Here is a 23742-nt window from a genome sequence, read left to right on the forward strand (position 1 = left end):
TAAAACATCTTCCTTTATATTGTGATTGTTAGAAATGGGGTCTCTAGATGAGCAGAGGTATACACCCTTGTCCAAATAGGGATCACAATCCTAGTCAGGGTAAGTCACACACAATCCAAATTATCCTGCGCCCACCCTCTGGTAGCTTAGCACTGAGCAGTCAGGCTTAACTTAAAAGGCAGTGTGTAAAGTAATTGTGCAATAAATCATGCAGTAACACAGTGAGAACACTACAAAAAGACACCACACAGGGTTAGAAAAATATGGTATATTTATCTGATTAAATTAAGGTAAAAACTAATCACAAGTTGAAATATCACTTTTGTAATGATAAGAAGAGTCTTTAGATCTTAAAAGCAACAATTGTCTCTTGCAAGCAGAAAGTACACGCACGAAGATCGCAGAGGAGGAGATGTGTGGAAAAAGGTAGGTGTGCGTCGTATTTCTGGGTGCATGCAGACGATGTGTTGATCCTTTTCCACGTGGCAAGGGATTTGGCGCGCAGGCTTGAATCCTCTTTGCGATGCGGGGTCTTTTGATGCCCAGAGACGATGCAGGGAAATCCTGGGTGTGCTGGACGAAATAACAGGTGCTGCGTTGATCCGATGGGCGATGTGGGGAAGTTTCTGTGCATGGCTGGTGCTGCGTTGATTCCTCTCTCAGGAAGTTGAGCTGTGTCGTTCCAGCTCAGCGATGCATGGATCCTGTGGGCTGTGCGTCGAAGTTCTGGTCCCAACGCCAGGGTCCCAGTGGGGGGTGTGGCATTCCGTTGTTGGGGCAGGCCACTGTCCTCTGAAATGTAAGTGTCAGGCCCTCCACCCTTCTAGCCCAGGAAGGCCCATTCAGTATGCAGATGTGTGCAAGTGTGACTGAGCATCCTGTGTTTGTGGTTGTCTGGGTGAAATGCACAAGGGAGCTGTCAATCAGCCCAGCCCAGGCGAGGATTGGAACCAGGTTGTAAGGCACAGAAGGATTTTAAGTGCAGAGAAATGCTCACTCTGTAGAAGTGGCATTTCTAAAATAGTAATCTAAAATCGAACTTCAACAGTCAGCAGGATTGTCCTGCCCTATGGGTTACCTAGGGCCTATGTAGGGGTGACCTATATGTAGAAAAAGAGGAGTTTAAGGCTTGGCAAGTACTTTTAAATGCCAAGTCGAAGTGGCAATGAAACTGCACACACAGGCCTTGCAATGGCAGGCCTGATACAGGGTTAGGGGCTATGTATGTGGGTGGCACAACCAGTGTTGCAGGACCACTAGTAGCATTCAATCTAAAGGCCCTGGGCACATGTAGTGCACTTTACTAGGGTCTTACACGTAGATCAAATATGCCAATTGGGTGTGTACCAATGTCACCATGTTTTAAGGAGTGAGCATATGCACTTCAGCACTGATTAGCAGTGGTAAAGTGTGCAGAGTCCTAAAGCCAGCAAAAACAGTAACAAAAATATGGAGGGAGGAAGGCAGAAAGTTAGGGTGACCACCCCTAAGGCTGTCAGGTCTAACCGTGATATTGCAAACTATGCCTGCAATGACTGCCTAGAGAGGACAGATGCTCGGAAACCCTACGATAGCTTCCATTAGTTTTAGTTCCTGAAAAACTATTTGGTGCCTTTCTCATTGCAGCGATTAAATGTTTAGCAACTGGAGATACATTTCAACAAATGCTTATTTTCTACCATATTACTTTGTTATTCTATTTTTCTATCAGGACACAAAGTATACCCCCTTATACCTGGGTTCTCTTGGGTTCTGGCCTTGGCATACATAGGAGGGGGAAGTATGCTAAGCAGCTGAAGAGTCATAGGAAGGCAGCGCTTAGCATTGAAAATGATTCAGAAAATTGTCACAACATCAACATGCTTGTCTTTTTTTCCTGAAAGATGCTAACTGTGTAAATTAAGCATACCAGGAGCATGCGGGACAGAGCTCCGAAAAAACAGCTGCCTCTGTACATCAGGCTTAAAATATGAATATTCAAGAGTTTTTTTGCAGAATTATGAGCCACTTTAAGGATCACTTGAAAGATGGCAACATTTCACTTCAGGCAATTTTAGGAGGGATGGTGGTGAATTTCATGAACAGTTTTGGAGCTGTTTAAAAAGCATTGGATATATGTTTTAGAAGGTCAACGACAATTAAAAAAACCTTTTTGATGCACTATTTGGAGAGTCAGAGGACACTTTTAAAATACATTTGATTGAGATTAAGAACAGTTGTAATAATGATGGTAAGTAGACGAAATGTAATCTTCTAGTGAGTATTTAGTATATTTGTTAGAAGCTTATGAAAATATGTAAACATGGTGACATTTACTTGTGGGGCATTGCTTAAGGGTGGTATGGAGTGTGACACCCCCTAATAAATGTATTCTGTTTTCGTAGTTGGATCTGACGTCCCTGAATTCTGTCTGCTCTTTCTGTGTTGGGTTTCCTCTTTGCCGTCATTTCAATAGTTTTTAACTTGTTCATTTCTGGGTTCAGGAATTGAAAGATATATTGTTACTGAGCCACAAAAAAAGTATTAAATCTGAACTCCCGGAAGAACTCCTCGAACAGATGCAAAGTTACTACTTGTTGGAAATCACAACCATTGGCAGTAGTAAGTTTGGAAAGTTGTGCCAATATAAGGTTTGAGGCATACTATTGCTAGTGCCATGTCACATGTTGGTCATACCACATTTGTGAATCTTGCTATTTCCAAAATGCCGATCGTATAACAAGTACATTTTCTCATTTAGAAAGATGACTTTAAAGTTGTACATTTTTTTCCTCCCCTGGGTAAATATCTTTCCACATGGAGAAACCTCTTCCCCCTGCTCCCCACAACATTTTGGTGTGTTCCGTTTCCCTTCCCATCCTGAGAAGGGTTTATTCAGGACCACTGGAATTCAGCGATTCTGCAGCCATGGATTTTTTTCACATAATTATGGACTTGCCGTGTTTTCTACACAATCCATCATCAGCAGATTTTAACAAAAAATGTGCTTTTAGCGTAAGCAGGTCAAAAGTTACTAAAAACATGCCAATGTAGGGTCACACGGAGTGAATGGCCCTTTACAAAGGTTAACTGGTCATCTCTCGGTTGCTTTTTTCTGTATTTGGTTGTTAAACTGGCACTAAAGAGGTGAAATGCTTTCTCAGACAATAATCCCAAATTTAAAAATCACAAAATAATGAAGCAACAGTATCAAAAAATGTTGCATTATTTGCCTTTTCCTAACACCTAATTTAGTCAACCCTGCTATATAATTGGGTGCTATCCTGCTGCATAATTTCACAAAACAAATGTGGTGGTTTAACAATTCATTTGACAGCACAATTTCCACAATATGTTTCTGATTAAAAACAAAGGTCTGATTTAGATGTCGGCAGAGAGAATACTCTGTCACAAACGTGATAGCTATCCCTTCCGTATCATGATCCCCATAGGAATTAATGGGATCGTAATTCCCCTCCACTGGCATTTAAATCAGGCCCTGTGTCAGAAAGCTGCCCTCTCATTGGCGCTGTCCCCCTGGGTCATTTCACCCTTCCACCATGCAGTTTGCAAGCATATGCTTATGTTTTTTTGTAGGAATGTGTACAAATTGATCAGAGATTTTTGTTAAGTTTCAACCTATAACAGTGAATGATGGGAGTCCGGCGATGCAAATTGTAAATACGGTATTGCAATTTATGTCTTCAAACTTCGGAATTTTGGTGATTAATCTAAATATGACGAATGAAGATCATGCTCGTTTTATAGGCCTGGCAGTAATAATTCGACACTGAAAATGATTCACTGAAAAGTGTTTCTTCTTTCTGGAGTTTATTCTGAATTTAGCAGAAAATGCAGATATTTGCCAGAACAGGTATCTACTAAAACTTCTATTCTGGCTAATGAGTATTAATGTTTCTAGTTAAAACTGTCAATATGCAGGACATTCCATTATTTTATTTCTGCAGTAGTAATATTTTTGGTGGACACAGGATGAAAACTGCTATGGATTATGCAGCGAACATACTGTAGGGTGCACTTGCTTTGTTTGAATGGGCCTCATTCAGTTTATCGATCACAGTATTGGAATACTCAATAGAACTGTGGCATGATATAAAGAAAACAACCTTAGAGTGCATCTCGTGGTAGTAGCTGCTGTGTTCTCCTGTAGTGTTGAGCTGACACACCTTGTTTCATTCCAGGACGATACTCCTGAACTGGATGAAAGCTTTGTTGTCAACATCACTGAAGTCTATCTAAGAAACTCTTCCCTGGCTGGAGGACAGCCCAGTGTGAAACGGCCTGGGGCAGAAGTTGTAGAAATTACAATTGAGGAAAACGATGACCCTAGAGGAGTAGTCCAGTTTAATGTTACTAAGGTTTGTCCAGAGAAACAGTACACAAGTACAATATAACAATTGGAATCCAAATATATCAACACCTCTGAAAATTAGTGTTTGATTGGTTTAACCTTAGTTTAAAGGTATGCAATATGTTAAACAACTGTTGTAGCTAAATCGTTGCAAAGGCGACCAGATGTGTCTGTGGCACTTCTAATGTACATTAGTGATATTTGTGGATTACAAACGTTATAGTGAATAATACTGATTACATCTAAAGTGATATTTTTCATTTCTCAAAACATAACTTATTATCATATATTTTCTCATTAACATATTACTGATGGCATCTATATGGTGCCCTGACCACACCATTAACTGGCACATTTCATCTGTTCATGGTTTGATAAGCATACCTTTTTTTGATAACTACTGTGCTAAGTAATAAAACATCATTTTGATTCAAGGCAGGTGATAAACCTAGTCTGTTGACTACATTTTAAAAATATATGAATTTCATGCTTTTATTAATTCCCTAACACAAAAAATATATGTGTATAAAATGAAGACGTTTTTATGAGATAGTATTTTTGTGTGAAATATGACCTGAATTTGATGCATTTTTATGGTTCTAGGGGGTAGGTGGTGCTGTTGCTGGTTTTGAATTACCTTCACCACAGAACATACTAAGGCTGCCAGTTATACGACAACGTGGCAGATTTGGTGTAATTCATTTATACTGGGAGGCCACACCTTCTACTGCGAGTGTAGAAGACTTCAGCCCATCCTTTGGAAATCTTACATTTACTGAAGGACAGGTAAGATGAACGTTTTTACCAATGTAATTTGAAAACCTTCCTTCCTCGTTCTATATTGCTATTACCATACATCATCTCGTGTCTGCATGCTTATTTGTAAAGCATCCATCTTGTTCCATGCTGGCAGCATTGGGTCCATGTTATGTCCCCACCTCTAATGTTCTTGTTTGTGCGACCTCTCCATATGTCATGCTGTTGACTTCAACTAGCATACATGTTGCTGGGCTGTGTAGTGAGGTTGTCAGTTGTCACCCACAGTTTGTGAATGGTCACCCACAGCTTATCAACCACAGCTGTAGGAGACCTGTATTGTAGGTGGCGTGTGCCCTATTTGCCAGGCTGTTGAACACAAAGGTTAGGCTTGTATGCACAGCTCTATTTTCTCAGTGCATCTTTTCAGGCCACCTTTTCTCAGTGCTGCAGCTCCTGTAAACTGCTTCGTCAGCATGATTTTGCTCTCCAGAGTTGCCTAGAGAATCACACATTTCATTATCATCTTAAAACGCAACCTAGTTCATACACAACAAAAGTCATTTTCTTTGTAATCCTGTCTAGTAAACTTTGCAAAGGACACTTCTATATTGATGATTTTTGTGTTTGGCTACAGACAGCTTTAATGGTTTGGCAAGATGTATTGTCATCATTACACACCTCGTACAATACACAACACAAACATTTAACACCCTATAAACACTCAACACAGGAGCTGGGTGTGTCTGTCTAGCAAGAAGAGTTGGAAGAGTTAATGAAAAACAACCCAGAGCAAGAAAATTAAGAGAGAAATCTATCATATTTCACCTAATGAATAGCGAAAATCCCGAGACTAGTGGTTTGATTATCACTGTTGCAGCGAGAATACCGGCTACAATTTCAAGCTCTGTATCCATATTCTAATATCATACACTAGTATACTAAACTTCCACCATGTCACCTGTATTGTGCCTTTCCTACAGTGGGAACGATGGCTGATGGGGCAGTGAATTTCAAATAGAATATTATTGAGAGAAACAAAATCTAGATCCAAGCTAAAAAATACATGACTTTATCAGTACTTGTTCAAGCTTTTTTTGGTACTGTTTGACAGGTTGCTGCTTGATAGCTTGAGCTTTGAGCTGTTTTTGCATGTCTGCATTTCTGAAAGCTTAACATTAAACTGAGTATTGTTTGGCATCACGAAGGCCTTTATTATCTGAAAATGGGTATTTCATTCAAAGTTGTTATGATCAAAGGCAGCCAAAATATGTCTTACATCAGGCATTATAAACCCATAAGTAACGGCCCCTGTGCACAATCTAATCGAGTTACGGACAGGACAATGCTTGCAACATGGCGGACCAGCTTGTGGCTGATGCTGCATGCCGATTGCTTGGCATGAGTGGTTTTTATTAGTGCGCAAGTCTGCATGCATGCAAGAGTTACAGCCCCATCCTTTGGAACCTACGAAGAAATCGTCCACATTGGACACTACATTATGGGTGACATCTAGGCTAATTTCAGAAAAGAAAATCACCGTACACAGGAAGCAGTAAAGTCAAAAGCGCTGGAAAAGAAAACAGACCCCCAAATCCTTCCAAAGGCCAACATTTGAGCAATTGCTGAACAATCTACAATAGGATTGAAACATGGCAACAATACAAAAGGTACAGTCAGGGGTGTAGCTTGGAGGTGGTGTTTGTGGTGATATTACCCTCCCCCAAATAAATGCATTCTGGGCCATGTATTAGGTCTGTGGGCAGGTGGTGTAACACAAGCCCCTGCTGCCCTCGTGGTGCGGGAGGCCCCCAAGTTCCAGGGTGCCCCCTCACCTCAGTACCCAGGCTTGAGAGCTCCACAATAAGTCCATAAGGAGGGGGCTCCCATGCACTTTGCAGGAGAGCCCCCTCAAGTTTAATTACGCCACTGTTGGGGCCCATGAGTCTATTCTACTATGTCTGTGTCAGTTTTTCTTGTCCTAAGCCAAAGATGAAATATTTACCTTTGATATAAATGGGGGGGGGGGAAGAGAGAGAGAGAGAGAGAGAGAGATATATATATATATATATATATATATATATATATATATCTCCATCTGGCACCTGAATTTTAAAATGTGAAAACCAAATAACCTGGAATCAATTTGGCTTCCCTGCTTGTCCAAACTGTGAATTCCTAGGCACATATTTAATTTCACCAAGCCTCTGTTGTCTTTATTATCACATATCAGCTCACTTTTAAATAATTGAGTTCATGATGAGTAGTGTACAAGCCCTTTTTATATTTATTTTAATAGTCTGTAATGTTGCTGCATCTATAATAAAAATCTTTGACACATTGTAAAGATGTTAAATTTACCTGAGTGGTTCGGGCCTGACCACTCAGTTCATGGCAGCCCGAGAGGGTAGTCAGGAGGACCTGGAGCCTGAAAGAATGGCCTAGGAGCCTGCCAAGTAAAGAGGAAGGGCAAGGGCCATGGGAAACTCGTTCCTGAAACTCCCACATTCCGGGAGGCGGCTGACCCTGAGGGGGATGCCCCAGAGCCTAAAGGGGAGGATGTGGCTGAACTGGGGAACCTGCCTGAGCTGGCCAACTGGCAGCAGGAAGGGGGTCCCACCAGGGAGGAGTTCTGCAAGGCACAGAGGAAATGTCCTACTCTTGTGGATTTACGTCAACAGACCGAGGCCCAGGCAGATTATAGGCACCTTTGATGATCACCTGATTTACTGGGAGAATAGTTTCTTGTATAGAGAGCCTAAGGTTCCTGAGCCTGGTGCAACCCGTGTGTTGGATGGTCCTCCAGTGGTACAGAGCCTTCCTACTGGAACAAGGTGAGAACCAGAACTAAGGAGGAGGTCTCAAAGATGCTGGTGTTAGGGGTTATTGAGCCCTCAAACAGCACTTGGGCCAGTCCAGTGGTGTTGGTCCCCAAGGCTGCTCCCTCCAGGTGTCACACCCGAACTTAGGTTCTCTGTGGAATACTGTGGGCTCAATGCTGTCACCAAGCCTGACGCACACCCCATCCCCCAAGCTGAAGACCTCACAGATCCGCTAGAAGCTGCCAAGTTCCTCAGCACAGGTGACTTAACATCTAGGTACTCACAGATTGCCTTGGTCGAGGGGGCTAAAGAGAGCTCTGCATTCTCTACCCCAGAGGATCACTTCCAGTTCTGGGTAATGCTCTTCGGGTTAGAGTACACCCCCCCACCTTTCAGAGGTTGTCAGCCAGATCCTAGCTGGGTTAGAGAACTTCAGTGCCACCTACCTAGATGAAATTGCAATCTTCAGTTCTAGCTGGGAGGACCACCTGTGCCACCTCAAGTAAGTGTTTCAAACTCTGCAGAGGGTTAGGCCTGACTATCAAGACCACTAATCACCAGATAGGGCAGGGTTCTTTGGTCTACTTGGGTCTTCAAGTGGGAGGAGGCAAGGTGAAGCCTCTCCAGGCCACAATTGAAACCATTCTGGCTTTTGAATCCCCAAGACCCTGATAGAGGTGAGATCCTTCATAGTCCTGACTGGCCTTTGAAGGTTTTTTTTCAAGGGGCATGGCACCATTGTTGCCTCCCTTGACAGAGCTGAGTTCCAGGAAGCAGTCACGTCAGGTGATCTGGACAGAGGGGTGCCAGAAAGCTTTTGACACCCTGAAGTAGGCCATGAAGGGACCGTTCTCGCCGAAGACTACTCAAGAGTTGACTCTTTCCTTCATAACCACCATACTCAAACAGCAATGGACTGCGTATGCCTGTGTTGGTAAATATTTTTAATCTGATTATGTGTTTATTCTAGATATGTATAGTTCTTTAGGGAATATGTATTGCTACTATGTCACAACAATAAATTAAACACATACTCTTTAAACCTGTTTACCAAATGTATATTTACTCACAATTAAATATGTATATGTATGTGAATATACATATCTATGTATATATACATATATATATATATATATATATATATATATATATATATATATATATATATATATATATATGTGCGTGTATAAATAAAAATAAATGAAATAAAATCTATAAATAATACTCAAATTATAAATAAGTACATTACAGTAAAACAAATTAATGATGAATAAATAAATTAAAGAAAAATAAAATAATGATTAATATATATATATATATATATAGATCAAATTATAAATAAATAAACATAATATAAATGTACTCTCTTGTAAGCTTTACTGTGTCTACTCATCACCATATGTCATGTCTCTATTAATCTATCCTCCATCTCCACTCTGGCTCATCCTAAACCCATTCTACTACTTTCATCTCCAAAATAACCCTCCCTAAGCTCTTCCCTCCTCTTCCACATCTAGCTCACCCAAACCTCACTTTACTACCATGATTTCCCAAACAACCCTAATAAAATCTCCCTCATTTATCTCACCTGGACTCATCCAAAACCCCTCCTGCTATTACGATCTCCCTAACCCTTTTCACAGACTCTTCCCTCCTCAATCTCTCCTTTACTCATCCCAAGCCTCATCCTTTTACTATAAATTCCCAATTAACGCTTCTGGATCTTCCCTCCTCTATCTCTCCATTACTCTAGTCAATCCAACTAATAAACTCACATATCCTTTGCTCAAATTAACTCATAAAAATACTAAAACTGAACCTGTATTTCCCTATACTAATCCAACACTAATTCCTCTTGGGCTCCGGAGTAGCGTACTACTCGCCAAAAAGCGCTTTGACGCCTCGTCAGGGGTAGTAAGCGCTATATAAATACTATTACAATACAATACAATACAATACAATGTGCACATCACCCGTGCTCAACGCCCCTGACTTCTCCCAATTAATTGTGCAGACAGATGCTCCAGAGCATGACATAGGGGCTATGGTCTGACAGCTAAACAAAGCCTGTAGCCTTCATCAGTAGGAGGTTACTACCCAGGGATCAGAGGTGGAGTGAAACAGAGAGGGAAGCCTTTGCTGTGGTCTGAGCACTAAAGAAGCAGAAACCATACTTGTTTGGCGCTCACATCCGGGTTTAGACCAACCACAGATCCCCTCAGATGTTTAATACGGATGAGGGGTGAGAATCTCAAACTGTTGAGGTGGTCCATCTCCCTACAGGGAATGGACTTTATTGTGAAATACCCTCCTGGAACAGGCCACGCCAATGCTCATGGCCTCTCAAGGTTCTTCTGCCTTAGTGAATAGAACGCCCAAGGGGCTGGGAAGCCCTCCCCACTTTCAGCTGGGGGGGGGGTATGTTTTAGACCTGGCATCCTTGGCATGGTTTCACCAAATGGTTTGCCTTCAAACCTCCTGTTGTTTTTGCTGACTTCGCTTTTGCTGGCCTTTGGATTCTGGACACTTTACCACTGCTGACCAGTGCTAAAGTGCTTGTGTTCTTTCCCTTGTTTCTTGAATGTGGATTCACCTTAAATAAATGAAAGACAAGGGGCTTTTTGGCAAAGCAGGAACAGTTGGTCTAATTAAACACTACCGCCTGAAGAGAGCAGTACAGAGTTAGGATCTGATGGCTGTCTCTCAAAGGTACAAAGTTTTGAGCATCTTTTTATACGTTGTCTTGAGGTGCAATAAAATGATTGAATATATTCTTTGAAAAAAGGAATCCGGTCCTAGTCATGAGGCCATAATTCCGACTATATGATAAAGTGTGCAGGTGGGTCTCAACCTTGTGTGTCCGGCATGGGGAACGCATGATCACTGTGTATGGTGTGTGTGCTGTATTCGGATTGGCAGCGTGTTCCTAACTTCATGTGGCATCTACGTTTATGGTGTTTTGGGAATGCGTACCCCTCTGGCCGAATGTGTTTTATTGGAGGCCATTGAATCGATCTATGTCTTTCTTGTTTTGCACATTTGTCTATGGGCCATGTGTCATGCCACCTGTGATCTGTCTTGTGATCACTTGCGTCAGGTTTGGGTCCTAGGGCCTGCTTGACCATGTACCTCTGGCTCAGAGTTGATGCGGAGGCCATGCCGGGTAGAATTAGCCATAGCAAAGCGAGTTCATTGTTATGCTGGCAAATATCATGGCGTACATTGATATTTCTTTTATGCATATCGACATTTCGCCTTTAGCTGAATTTTCAACTACTTTATCCACCCCATATTCATGACAGTCACACTATTCAAGGTTTCACCTGTTTCTGTTGTGTCTACTACCATTTCTATACACACTTGAACTCTACCTAATTCGAAGACTACATTTTTGCAGCAGGAATCCCCCATTTGTAAGAAATAACACAAAACAGCACAGAAATGAGAACTGGCAGCAATGGCATGCCAAGCGTGACCAACCACAAGGGGAGTCAGGAAAACTAATCAAACAACCAGTCCTGCTCGGGGGCATCTCCCTCTTTCTTCATGTCATCTTGTAGACAATGCAGTGCTTGGATAGTGAAAGTCAGTGTCTCATTTTCCGGGTCGTTACCAGGTATAAATGTGCAACAGGACCCACCAATCTTGGTGGATACCCCATCCTCCATCATGGTCATCAGGTCCAACACATACCAATTCTGCATCCACATGAGGCAGATGACTCTTAGTTCTTCCTTGATAGTGTCTAGGCCGAGCTCAGTACTGTTGATCGTTTTCAGTACCTGGTTATCTGCAAACAGTGGACGCTTGCTTTTGTCTGTAGTGTGAAGAAGGGAATGGACATTCCTGTGTTTACTTGAGTGTTAGTGAATAGTCTGAAATCTTCTGAAATGTCCTTGTAGTAAGCCCAGCCAAAATATTCAGCAGTTCTTTTCTTTTGAATCTGTTGCAACAGAGTTGTTGTCTTCTGTAGCGGATGTTGGAACAACTGAGACAGGTCATCTCTAGGGATGACCATAGTCGGGGTGTGCACAGTCATGAGGGAGCAGAGGCCTCGCCATGTGGGGACGAGCTGACAGTAGTAGCCCATCAGCATGGAGGTGCCCCAGTGCATGTCTGGTACATGCAGTAGTGCTCCCCAATTTTCATTGTGCAGAGAGGGATTGCCCCATTGCCTCTGAAACATTATGAATATAATGTAAGTTTCCATACAATTATGGTTTGCCCCTTCCCTACCTACCACATGTACCTATCTATGTCAGTATTCCAGATTTTTTGGCATGGAGTATCTATGCTTTCATTTAACCCCCTCCTATCAGACTCATTTTCCCTTGTATCATTAAGGAGGATGGCCCTACATAGCAACTTCATGTCTGGAGTCCAGTTGTTTTTAAAGAAGGCTTCCCCAGACCCACGAAGGGCCACCCTGGGACCACAGATGGAGGTGCGGCTGTGTTTGTGCAGTGGGTTTGTTACCTCCAAGAACTCTTTTCTGGAAAGTATCACGGCCAAACAGTGCTCTCCCCTACAGTGTCCCTCCTGCGCATTCTATCTAGCTCGGTTTGAATATTGCTAGGCTTGGTGTAAAGATGCAGTGCAGTGGGATTGGTCACATATCAAGTGATGTTTACTTCTACTCTGTGGGGTTCTACCCTATTGGGTGGTATCTTGGCCCTGCTACAAAGGTACAGGTGGATGAGACATTTTGCTTTCTCGGGGGCTACCTCCTGGGATGGATAAAGCCTATCTGCACCCATGGCATGTGGTATCAGCAAACAGACGTGGCACTGTCTGGACGAGCGTTATAATGAGTTTGAGGTAGGCTCCATGTAACTACGCAGATTTCTTGCTATGAATGGATGCAACCACATCCACAACAAACAAAGAGTGCAGAAGGGTATAATAACATATCACTTTTGTATTTTTGAAGGTCTTTGGATGGCCTTCTGGGGAAACATCTGCGGTCCCCTGGCGATTGGGGATGACCTTGCTCTGGTCTAATGCTGCAGTACTAGTGGTGTCTTGCTTGGGTAAGAGAGTAAGAGAGCTCATAGTAGAATGTCCATAAAAACAGTCCAAAAAATAATCATTGGTCCCTGTCTTTGCACGCATGCTCCTTGTCAGAGTTCTGGAAGTTGTTGCTAATGAGTTGTTGGGCCGCTCAGAAAGTGGTGCACTTGTGGTTTGGTCACAGACCTGTTGGATAAGAGCTGTGGGTTGTAGGTTAGCTTAGAAAAACATACATTGCTATATATTTTCTGAAGATTCCTGCATGTTCTTTCTTTCATTATGTCCTGTTCATTTATTTTGGAGGTGGCTCGACTTGGAGGAACTTATTTTAGAGAATGGTGAGTGTTTTAGTTATGGGTCACTTAATTTTTTTTTGGGGGGGGTCATCTGCTCCTCTCACAATGGCAGGGGAGAATGCTTCTATGGCGAGAGATTTGTCAGGCTATTCTTTAGCTATCTTCCCTAACGTGTAGGCACATGTGTGTTTTAGAGATGCAGGTGGAACCTGTTGACCTACACATGCGTGGAACAAAGTGAAAAGAAGAGGGCGTATCACAACTTGGGGGTTACGCATGTTTGCAACGTGCTCCGAGGATACATGTGCTTCCCTCTAGTCCCTGCACATGGCATGCAGTGAGGTTCTCCCTAATGGTGAAAGGTGTTATTTTTCTGTTTTTTTCTGGATACTTCGTTCTGGGCTTTTTTTTGTGGGTTTCTGGGGCTTCTCTATATCTTCATGTGATGGTGTTTTATTAGAATGCCAGAGTGGGTCGGAGAGGTGCTCAATGACCTCTGTGTGATTTGCTGCTGCAGTGATTGGGATCAGGCCTATTGCTTCCCAGGATGGTGTGTGGAAGGCCTTGTGTGATCTGACCGACTGACGCCTCACATGAGGCTGTGATGGTCCCTTCTCCTCCTGCCATCCCCTCTCTCCCGGGATCCAAGATGTTTCTGGCCTGCCATCCCCAGTCCTTGACCGGGACTCTCGCTGTTTTGGAGGGGCATGATCCAACAAGCAGACTTTTGATCATTTAGAAACCTTTTAGGGAAAGGATAAGGCAGAGCATTTGCTTCGATGGGAGTAAGGTTCCTTGACCGGAACTTGTCAAGATTTGCTAGATACGAGTATTGAGCTGGGACGTTTATTGAATTTCCTTGCTGACTTTGTGTGTGCACTTTGGAATTTGTTGGACTTGTGTGTAGACCTCAGAATTGTCTGGGGATATTATCATCCTAAGTGCGCAGGAAACCTGGCTCCCGACACTGGAACAATGCATCATCTTGGAATTGGAGGGGGCCTTCATTAGCTGGGGGCCTGGTGTTGAAGAATGGGGTCCTTTTGACTTGCAGCCCATCCTAATTGGACTTGGATGTGGGGTCCTGGGTATTGGCTTTTATGCTCTGGTCAAGGGACGCCCTGTCCCCCTCATCATACTGCCCTCCCTCAGGGGTGTGGCCAGTCAACCCCATCCTCGGGGACCAGCAGCAGAATAGGCCTAGGCCCCTGCAAGCACCCAAATGGCAGATTCTAGAGCAGATTCACAATCAACATAACATACAGCAGTCCTGAGTTTTATTGAATGCAAGTAAAGGTGTGAGTTTTCTCCAAATGTTGTGTCACTGATCTTTATTGAGGAGAGTGTATAATCATTGGGAGTCTGACTTACTGAATATTTGTATTTTGTGATTAAGCTAATGTATTGCCTTCCCAGACAGTCAAGCCTCCATGCCGTGGCTGTGGCCCCGGCCCTTGTGGGCTGAGTTCCCTGTCTGCTGGGTGCAGGATGCATTTGGGTTGCCTGGGCTTGGTTGTGTGGATAGAGATTGTGCGGGCACTGGCTTATCCCTCTCCATTCATGATATGCCTTTAAGCGGCATAGGTCGGACATGTGGCTCATTCTGGCGGTTGCTAGTCTCCCTGCCCTGTGCTGTTAGTATGAGGTGGAAACCCTTTGGGGATCTTAGGTTGAGCTCCCTTCAAGACTGGTGCCATTTGCGTGCTTGTGGCAAATGTGGCCCCCTCAAGGATAGTCTTTTTAAATTTATGTTGGACCAGCTTTGCAGCATCTCTGTGGGTTTACTTCTGCTTTTTCCTGTCCTTTTCCTGTTTATTTCTATAGTAATGTAACATGTAGGCCTGGATTTCCTACTACACTGGCCAGTTCACTCTGTATTATGGTGGGTAGCCCCTTTTTGAGGATGCTGTAAAAGAGTGCAACCTGGGAGCCCCTGTCGGACCATGGCTGTCCTGTCTTCTGTCCCCATCATTCTCTCATTCTGTCTAGAATGGCAGTCATGGTTTCCCCAGGCTTCACACTCTCCGTCATGAATCATCCTACATCCAATCAGGGTACATTTCCCTCAGGGTCATCCATATCTGGTGTTTGAATGAATTCAATGTGGCCATGTCATGCTTGGTGTTAGTCAGTGTGACGGTTAAAATGTGGGCTTGGGAAGACAACATATTGGTCTGCTCTCCGATGATGCTGCTGAGCAGACTCTTGACATCACCTATTGCAGGGTTTATTCCTGCTGTGTTTTTCTCAAAATATAAGATTCATTTTCCTGCTCCATCCGTCAATGAGGGTAATTTGGTCTTAAGCCCTTCTTTGTCCATTTGCACACATAAATGGTCCCAGACATGCCCTTCTGTGACAGCAGGCATAGTTTGGCTCAGAGCTGCTCCAAGAGTTTTTCCTCAAAGTAGCGCTCCCTTCATTTTAGGGTTCCTGCATGTAGGGGAAGTTCCATTTTGGATCTCCTCCTCCATGCCGAATGCAGCCTTCTGTGATGGCATTGTCCTGTGGCTGGAAGGATCCCTCCTACGGCCAGGGTTTATCATACTGGCCCTCCCTTTGAGTCCAGTGGACCAGCAGGTGACAAAATGGTCATGCAAAGACCTGGCCTTCTTCTCTGGAAACTATCGTTCTAGGGGTCGGTGTGCCTGGCTAGCGCATTCAGAGAGAGTGGTGGACGTCTTTGTCTCTGCTCTCCTCATACATGCATAAAGGTCCCATTTTGCTTCTCCTTTGACTTAGTTGGGTTGGGACTAGGCTGCTTTGAACTCTTGTTCCTTGGTTGGACCCTCTCCTACACTGATGGGCCTAGCTCTTCACTCCTCTGGAGGAGGGTGTGCTGCTCTGTTCTCCCTTTGCGCTTCCCAGGCCAAAGCTCTCACTCTCTCTCCTCAATCTGCGCCTTTCTTCTAACTCCCATCTGCACTGCCTCTTTCGCTCAGTGCTGCGCTGCCTCTTTCGCTCAGTGCTGCTCACACTTCTCCTTGGTGGGAACATACCCTCATGCTCACTCTGTTTCATCTCTTCTGCTGATGGGACATACTTTGGGTGGGGCCCCATTCCTTCAGCTGCAGTCTAAGCTTGGAGGACCAGTCTCCTGACTGGCTCACCAAAATGTTGCTCGAATGCAGATTTACCTTACATAAATGAAAGAGAAGAGTTGTTTGGCAAAGCAGGAACAGTCTGTTTAAGCTGGGAGAGCGCAGTACAGAGTCAGGGTCTGATGACTGTTTCTCAAAGTTACAGAGTTCTGAGCATCTTTGTATACATTGTTTTGGGGTGCAATAAAACAATTGAATACATTCTTTCAATAAAGGAATCCAGGCCTAGTCACGAGGCCTTTTATCCGACCATCTGATAAAGTGTGCAGGTGGGGCTTGACCTTGTGTGGACATAGTGTGGCCCAGTAGGTAACATGTCCAGATGTCCCGCATGAGAAGCGCATGATCACTGCTTGTGGTGTATGTGCTGTATTCTGATTGCCTGTGTGTTTGTAACCTCATGTGACATCTAACTTTATAATGTTTTGGAAATTTTTACCTCTGTGGCCAAATGTGCTGCCTATCTGGAGAATTGATCTGGGTCCTTCCTGTTCTGTGTTTGTCTATGGGCTACGTGTCACCCCACCTGTGAGCTATCAATCAGTTGCTTCAGACTGGGGTTACAGGGCCTGATTGACCCCGTACTTCTGTCTATGGGTTGACGGGGAGGTCATGTTGGTGAAATCGATAATAGCAAAGCGAGTTTGTTGTTATGCTGGCACATTTCATGGCGTACATTGACATTGTGTTTGTGCACTTCATGATAACATTAGCTTATCCCTAGTGGGCATTTTTAATTTACTTATAAGTCCCTAGTACAGTGCACTACATGTACTAAAGACCTGTAAATTAAATGCTACTAGCAGGCCTGTAGCACTGATTGTGCCACCCTTTTAAATAGCTGTTTAAACATGACTCAGGCCTGCTATTGCAGAGTCTGTGTGTACAGTTTGGAACTGCCATTTCCACCTGGCAAAATAAACCTTTTGCCAGAACCAACTGGCTGTAATGTTGCTGCAGCTATAATAAGAATCTAGGCCACTTTACATGACCACTGATTTGCATCTTTGTTCACTCATGGCATTGTCGTTGAGCTGCAGGCCATGAATATTTCTAAAACCTGTCTGTTAGACCTGGCTTCCATGGTGTGATTCCTCCCAATGTTTTACCTTCAGACACTCTGTTTTTGTTGACTTCATTATTGCAGGCATTAGGATTCTGCGCACTTTACTACTGCTGACCAGTGCTAAAGTACTTGTGCTCTTTCCCTAAAACGTAGAAGCATTGGCTTATTCTCAATGGCTTATTTAATGTACTTGTAAGTCCCTAGTAAAGTGTACTATGTGTGCCCAGAGCCTGCAAATTAAATACTATTTGTGAACCTGCAGCGATGATTGCTCCACCCCCTTAAGTAGTCCTTTAAACATGTCTCAGGCCTGCAATTGCAAAGCCTACATGTGCAGGTGTGAAGTGCCATTTCAACATGGCAAATTAACCTGTTTGTCAGGGCCAAACTATCCTTTTTAATATATATCTGCCACCCCTAAGGTAGGCCTGAGGCTGCCCTAAGAGTGAGATACAGTGTATTTAAAAAGCTGGACATGTACTTGTACTTTTAAGTTTTTCATGTTGTGGTGGTGAAAAACACTTACATTTGTTTTTCACCACTGCAAGGCATATCTGTCCCATAGGTTAATGTTGGTATTACTTTATTACACTTTAAAAACATAATTTCCAAATGAGAAGAAATAACCCTCCAAGTTTGGTATCTCTGGAATCACAGTTTAAAATACTGAATTATTTTCTTTTAGAAAGTTGGCATTTTCTTAATTTAGCAATTTGGTGCATTCTCCCTGTCTGATCACATGTCTGGGGTTGGGGAGATCTGAGCTTTGTGTATTCCTCCTAGAGAGCCATACAGCCATACACAAAGGGAGCTTAGGTGTGACTTGATAGGCCGCCCTAGGCAGAAAATTAGGGAGGAGCTGAACAAAACCTTGCACCTGAATACGCTGTATCCTATCAACACACAAAGGACAGAATAACCCCTTTAGTGTGTCTGGAGCCAGGGCAGAAATGGCGGGACATCTGTGCACTTGAAAAGCATGTCACTGAAGCCTCCCCCACATCAAAGGCACCACTAGGCAGAACAACTGGACCCCAGACACCACCACTTCAGTACACTTCTGGACTTGTGGATTCTCTTCCAGGAAGAAGGACTGCATTGCTCCTTAAATACTGTCACTCTGCTGGACTCCTGCTTTGCTGTGCAAGATCTGCAGGTTGAAGAACCTCTCGCCTGGGAGTAAGGAGGATGGACCTGCATCTCTACAACCCAGAACCCAGAGTGACTTGAAGAGCTAGTTAGTTGGCCTCCTGATCGGAAGTCTCAGGGACACATAAGACTTCCAACTACCCTGCACCTAGACTCTGCAATTTGTGAGTCTATCCTACCAAGTGGTATCATTGCAGTCCTGGACCCTTGGAAGTGGCCTAACGTGCTTCACAGTGAGACCAATGCATTGCCTCTGCTGAGAGGGTCATCCCTGAGCAGAACCTACTGATCCCCTTGGCTGAGTGGCGCATCCTCCAGCAGAACCAACGCATCACCACTGTTCTGTGAATTGGACCACGCACAGATGACTCGTATTGCTACTGCATCCCGCATCTTGCGTTTGATGTAGCGACTTTGAGAACTGCCACTGCACGATGCGTCCCTGGAGCAGGTCCTTGCATCCCTCATCGACAGCAGATTCAGTGATGCCAAAGCTTCACTGCAAAGTGATGTAACAGCTTCACTGCTCATTGGAACCAATGCAGCCCCTCGGCTACGTAACACATCCCAGACACCGGTTTTCACATTGCAACCCCAGCCAACAGGATGCTCACACCGCAGCCTCGCCACATCTCAGAACCATCGCATTGCATCAGCTGCACAACGCAAATTCGCCTCAGATCACCTCAATGCTCAACAACCCTGTAGCTGGCTGGTGCTCCATCGTGGTCAGCCTTAATTTTTGACTTTGTCACAGTCCAGTGCGACCAGATATCCCCAGTTGGTGCTTTTTGCTTTTAAGCGCTATTCTACCATTTATTCTTTAAAGATTCATAATTCAAGTTCTACTGATTGGATTTTTGTCGTTTTGGCCTGGTTTTTACTGTTTTACTGTTTTAAGTGTTGCACAAATACTTTACACATTGCCTTCAAGTGAAGCCTGACTGCTCTGTGTCATGCTTCCAGAAGGTGAGCACAGGTTAATATGGGGGGTTGCTTGTGTTTCACCCTTACAAAGGTTGTGGTTTCTGATTGCCCCAGGGTCACACCCCAGTCAACTAACAACCCAGCTTCCACACTAGCTTTTTTAATAAATGTTTCCATAAAGTCCTTCATAAGTAACTACATGTAGTCACAAGGTCAAGTTGCTAAAATCCGTTTGTTTATTCATCCCAATCTTCTGTTGTAATACATATGGCATTCTCCAAAGAAGCAGCCGACATGTGTTTCATCCACAGGCTGCTAAAACATATAAAACAAATTCAGCAAATGGTTTGGGTAGTCTGAATCCCAGACACCCTGAAACCAAGTGGTTTACTCGAATGTCAAGTTTGCGAAGAAGTAAGAGAATATGTGGAGGAAACCATGAGAGGCCATGCAACGAGCGATCAACACAAAAGAAGGATCTGGTCAGATTATAAGAGTTAGAGATGTTTATCAACTATCACCAACAGTGTTAGAAAGAACTGACAGAAATGTGACACACAGTGCCCCGTCAGCCCATGACGTGGAACAACCCAGTATCAGACCAAGGAGAGCTGTATAAGTATGGCAATGAAACATGAAAGAGTTTCCTACTAATGCTGAAGTTTCCAATGCAAGACAAGTCAGGGGAACACCTTTTGAAAAGCTTCAACAATGTCCTGAGGTAATGGACCAGGGTAAGCCAAGTGTTATAGCATGTGGGTTAGAAAGTCACTAAGGCAACTCCAGCAAAAGATCAATCTGCATACCGAAAGTTAGCTTTCTGTCAAATTTGGTGTAATTTCTTCCAGTGGTTCGGGCTGCAGACTTGTCTAAGGGTCCTATGAGAATTAACATGGGAAGCGCAACTTTTTTTGACCCGCCCCTTTTTCTGAGCCCCCGCTTGATGGATCACCCCAAAACTTTTCAAGCGTAACAAGAATCACCCCAACACTTTAAAAAAAAGTTTTGTGAAGATTCGTCAAACGGTGCCAAAGATATAGACAAGTCAAAAATGCTTTTTCTGTGGAAACATTACTATAGCTACCTAGTTGTGACTGCCACTAGTTTTTTTTAATATCTATATATATATATATATATATATATATAACTTCTTGTTTCCAGGTGCAGTCACACACCCAAAAGGTGATGTGACAATTGATTGGGGTACCATTCCAAACCATTGTTTTTTGCCTTCTGTGCCACTCTAGATAGATGCCTACCTTATGCAAGTCAGTACTGACCCTGTTCCTCATGGAAGCAGTCGATTTTGATCCTTGGACATTTCACCCTTCAGCCCACTGCTTCTTTTTTTTTAGGTTCACACCCTTTGAATCCCACTGACTAAGCTATGTTCCTGGGTTGAGTAGTGTGATTATACATCCAATAGTGATAATCCTGTATGGACAAATGCAATGGAAGCATTCAGATGACGTTTATCTATCCATCTCTCTCCTCCCCAGACTCACAAGAAACAAAACAGATGGTCCGAACTCAGCACAAACGTGCAGAGTATATTATAGCTGTCCTCTAAATGATGATTTGAGGTTGCCGATCTCTCATTTATCCTCCTCCTATCACAACACTTTGTGCGGCAACAAAATACACAATAAGAGCACAACTCTAGTCACTCACGAAATACTAAAAAATACTTCACAGCAAATACAACACTATTCCAACAAACACTCCCTGTATTGTCCTACCCATTTGACAATATGCTTTGGTGTCCCATAAAAGCAAATTAAGTACTATATGAATACAAAACAATGAAATACAGTAACAGGCTTCAGAAAATGAAAGTTGTAAAGCATATCTTTTGTGTGGAAGTATTCCATCTCAACAATAAAGTAGATTTAAAAGCTGGAAATGGCTACTGTTGCTCCTTTGAGTCAATTTTGTCAAGCACTAACCTGTTCGTCCCACAGAGATATAATGTTGACCAAGTTGCTTATTCCCAATTCGTTACGTTACGTGCCTCCCACTTAAATGCATATGATTGGCATTGGAAAGCCACAAGGGAAAGGGAAAGAGAGAGAGAGACACTAGATCCAAATGACTGGTGATGGTCCTTGAAGAGCCACGATTTCCTATACTGAACTCATAACTCATAACCATGTATATACTAGTCTCTGAGTTCTATGTGCAAGCTAGGTGTACCTGTTAGGTTCCCCTTTCCCGCTTTAGATAGCTCTCCCTAGGAATTTTCAGGAAACAAGTAATTAAATAAGAACCTTGAACCTCCTATAATATCTATGACTACTCCCACTGTGACCTCAGATTGATCCCATGTCACCTTAATTATTGCCTTCCTAAATGTCCTTGAAGTTCTGTGGAAATCTTGTTTGATGACCTTGCTGATATTTCTTAAGATGCTGACTCACTTGACTCCATAGACATTTAAAAAGGAATAAATTATGACAATAAATTCTCAGGTAATTAGGTTTTCAGACATTCAAGTGTTAATTTACACACTGTACTTAGAATTGCAAGGAACACACATTCGGTGTCTTCTGATCACACAGAAAACATAGGGTTAGTATCATAAGATTATGGTGCAAAGTTTTCATCACTCTGGAAACAGGATTAATACCAAATGTCACAGTGCAATGTTTGTAACATTCTTGGAACATAGAGTTAATATCAATAACACAAGCAATCAGTTTTATCACTGTTACGTCACAGCATACGTTGAACATAGCAATGAAACTGTCAGGCTATTCAAAGAATGTTTCATATCAGCAGCACCAATTATGCAAATGTCATATTAAACTTAGCGATAACAAACGTGTTCACAATACATCGTTTTTATGATAATTGCACAAAATTCCTTTCTGAGATATGTAGCAAGCAACAAGTGCTATTAAGTGACTAGCGGCAAGCATCCCATTGACCTTAAATGCCAATGAGGTGCCTTCTTAGGCGTATCGCGCTCCTAAACATCCGACATTCACATTCGAATATCAAGTCAGCAAGTGTCAAGTTTTCACAAATAACTGCTTTTCGAGCATGTGCAGTGCTTTACCTCCTTTTTAGTAGTCAATTCTCTCGATCTCTTCAACTCCCCACAAGCGGCATCCAGGATACAGGACTGAACACGAACATCAAACATGGAGAAGCAGAGACTCCTTCTCTGCAGAGGGTGACCTTTAAAGCAAGCAATTCACTCAAGCTGGGTGGTTGTTTTAAATTCCTGCTGCATCCAGCCACACCCAGTCTGAGTCATAGGGAGCCAAACCCAGTCTGAGTCGTAGGAATGCTGGAGGCTTGAGCAACACATGTCCTAAACAAGCATTGGTTCCAACAAGCATTGGTCTTTGTAAACAAGCATTAGTATCTGTAAAACATACTTATGGGGTTACAACAAACATTGTTCCCTGCAAAGACAGATGATTGGTTTAAGAGTTCTTTACTGGAGCACATCCAGGTTTGCAGGCCCAACATTTCATGCCACGTTCCCCTATTTCACAATTATTCATCCCATTTTCGATGAGGTAAAAGTTTTCAATGCATACTTCATAAGAACGACTCTTTCTTCTTGAAGAGTTATGGTTTAGTAACACACTTTTATCTGCATTAAGTAGCAGGTCCATCCTTGTTTGACCTTTTATGATGAATACAATTTAGGACTATTTCAGAGCTAGCTTGGAACTGGGAGCAGGTGCCAGAATCAGTGCAAGAAAAAACATGGAGCACCATACCATTAGAAGAGTTTGATGCATTTAGTGCAACTCAGCCTTGAATTTCTTTCACTTTGAAATGTTGCCTTTTCTCCTACTTAGGTAGAATGACAACACCGTATATGGAGATTCTGTGTTTGTGCTTCACCTTTTTTTACTAAAAGCTTTTTGTTCCTTTCCAAACAGGTCAAGTAAATTGTTAAAAAGGAATCCAGACACATTTTGTTCTTTATATTTTATTGTTTTGTTACATTTATAAGCAGTTACTACACTGGGTTCTCTATAGGGATCAATCAAATGTACTGCAATGTGGGCTCAACAATAGTGGTGCTGCTTAATGTTGGAACATACATTGTTTATAAACTCAACTTTGTATTCTTTTATTTTACTTTCATGTATCATACCATTTATGGTATTATACAGTTATTCAATAAATACAGATATACACAAATATTTAAATATATACACACAAACATTTACTGTGCAGTAAATGACCAATAGTTAATTGTCAGTCCTTGGTATATACTTAAGTTTTGAAGTGACACCTAGGT

At 42.9% G+C, this 23742-nt stretch overlaps 1 protein-coding gene across 1 annotated transcript in view; it reads left to right on the forward strand.

The window, feature by feature from the left end:
* Positions 1-23742, forward strand: part of ADGRV1 (adhesion G protein-coupled receptor V1) — a 2003619-nt gene that overhangs the window by 873613 nt on the left and 1106264 nt on the right. The window contains exons 56-57 of the mRNA XM_069225272.1: positions 4182-4358; positions 4955-5137. Of these exons, the coding sequence (XP_069081373.1) occupies positions 4182-4358; positions 4955-5137 (360 nt within the window). The remainder of the gene's footprint in view (positions 1-4181; positions 4359-4954; positions 5138-23742) is intronic.

This window comes from Pleurodeles waltl, chromosome 1_1, assembly GCF_031143425.1.
Source record: "Pleurodeles waltl isolate 20211129_DDA chromosome 1_1, aPleWal1.hap1.20221129, whole genome shotgun sequence".
Lineage (NCBI taxonomy): Eukaryota > Metazoa > Chordata > Amphibia > Caudata > Salamandridae > Pleurodeles > Pleurodeles waltl.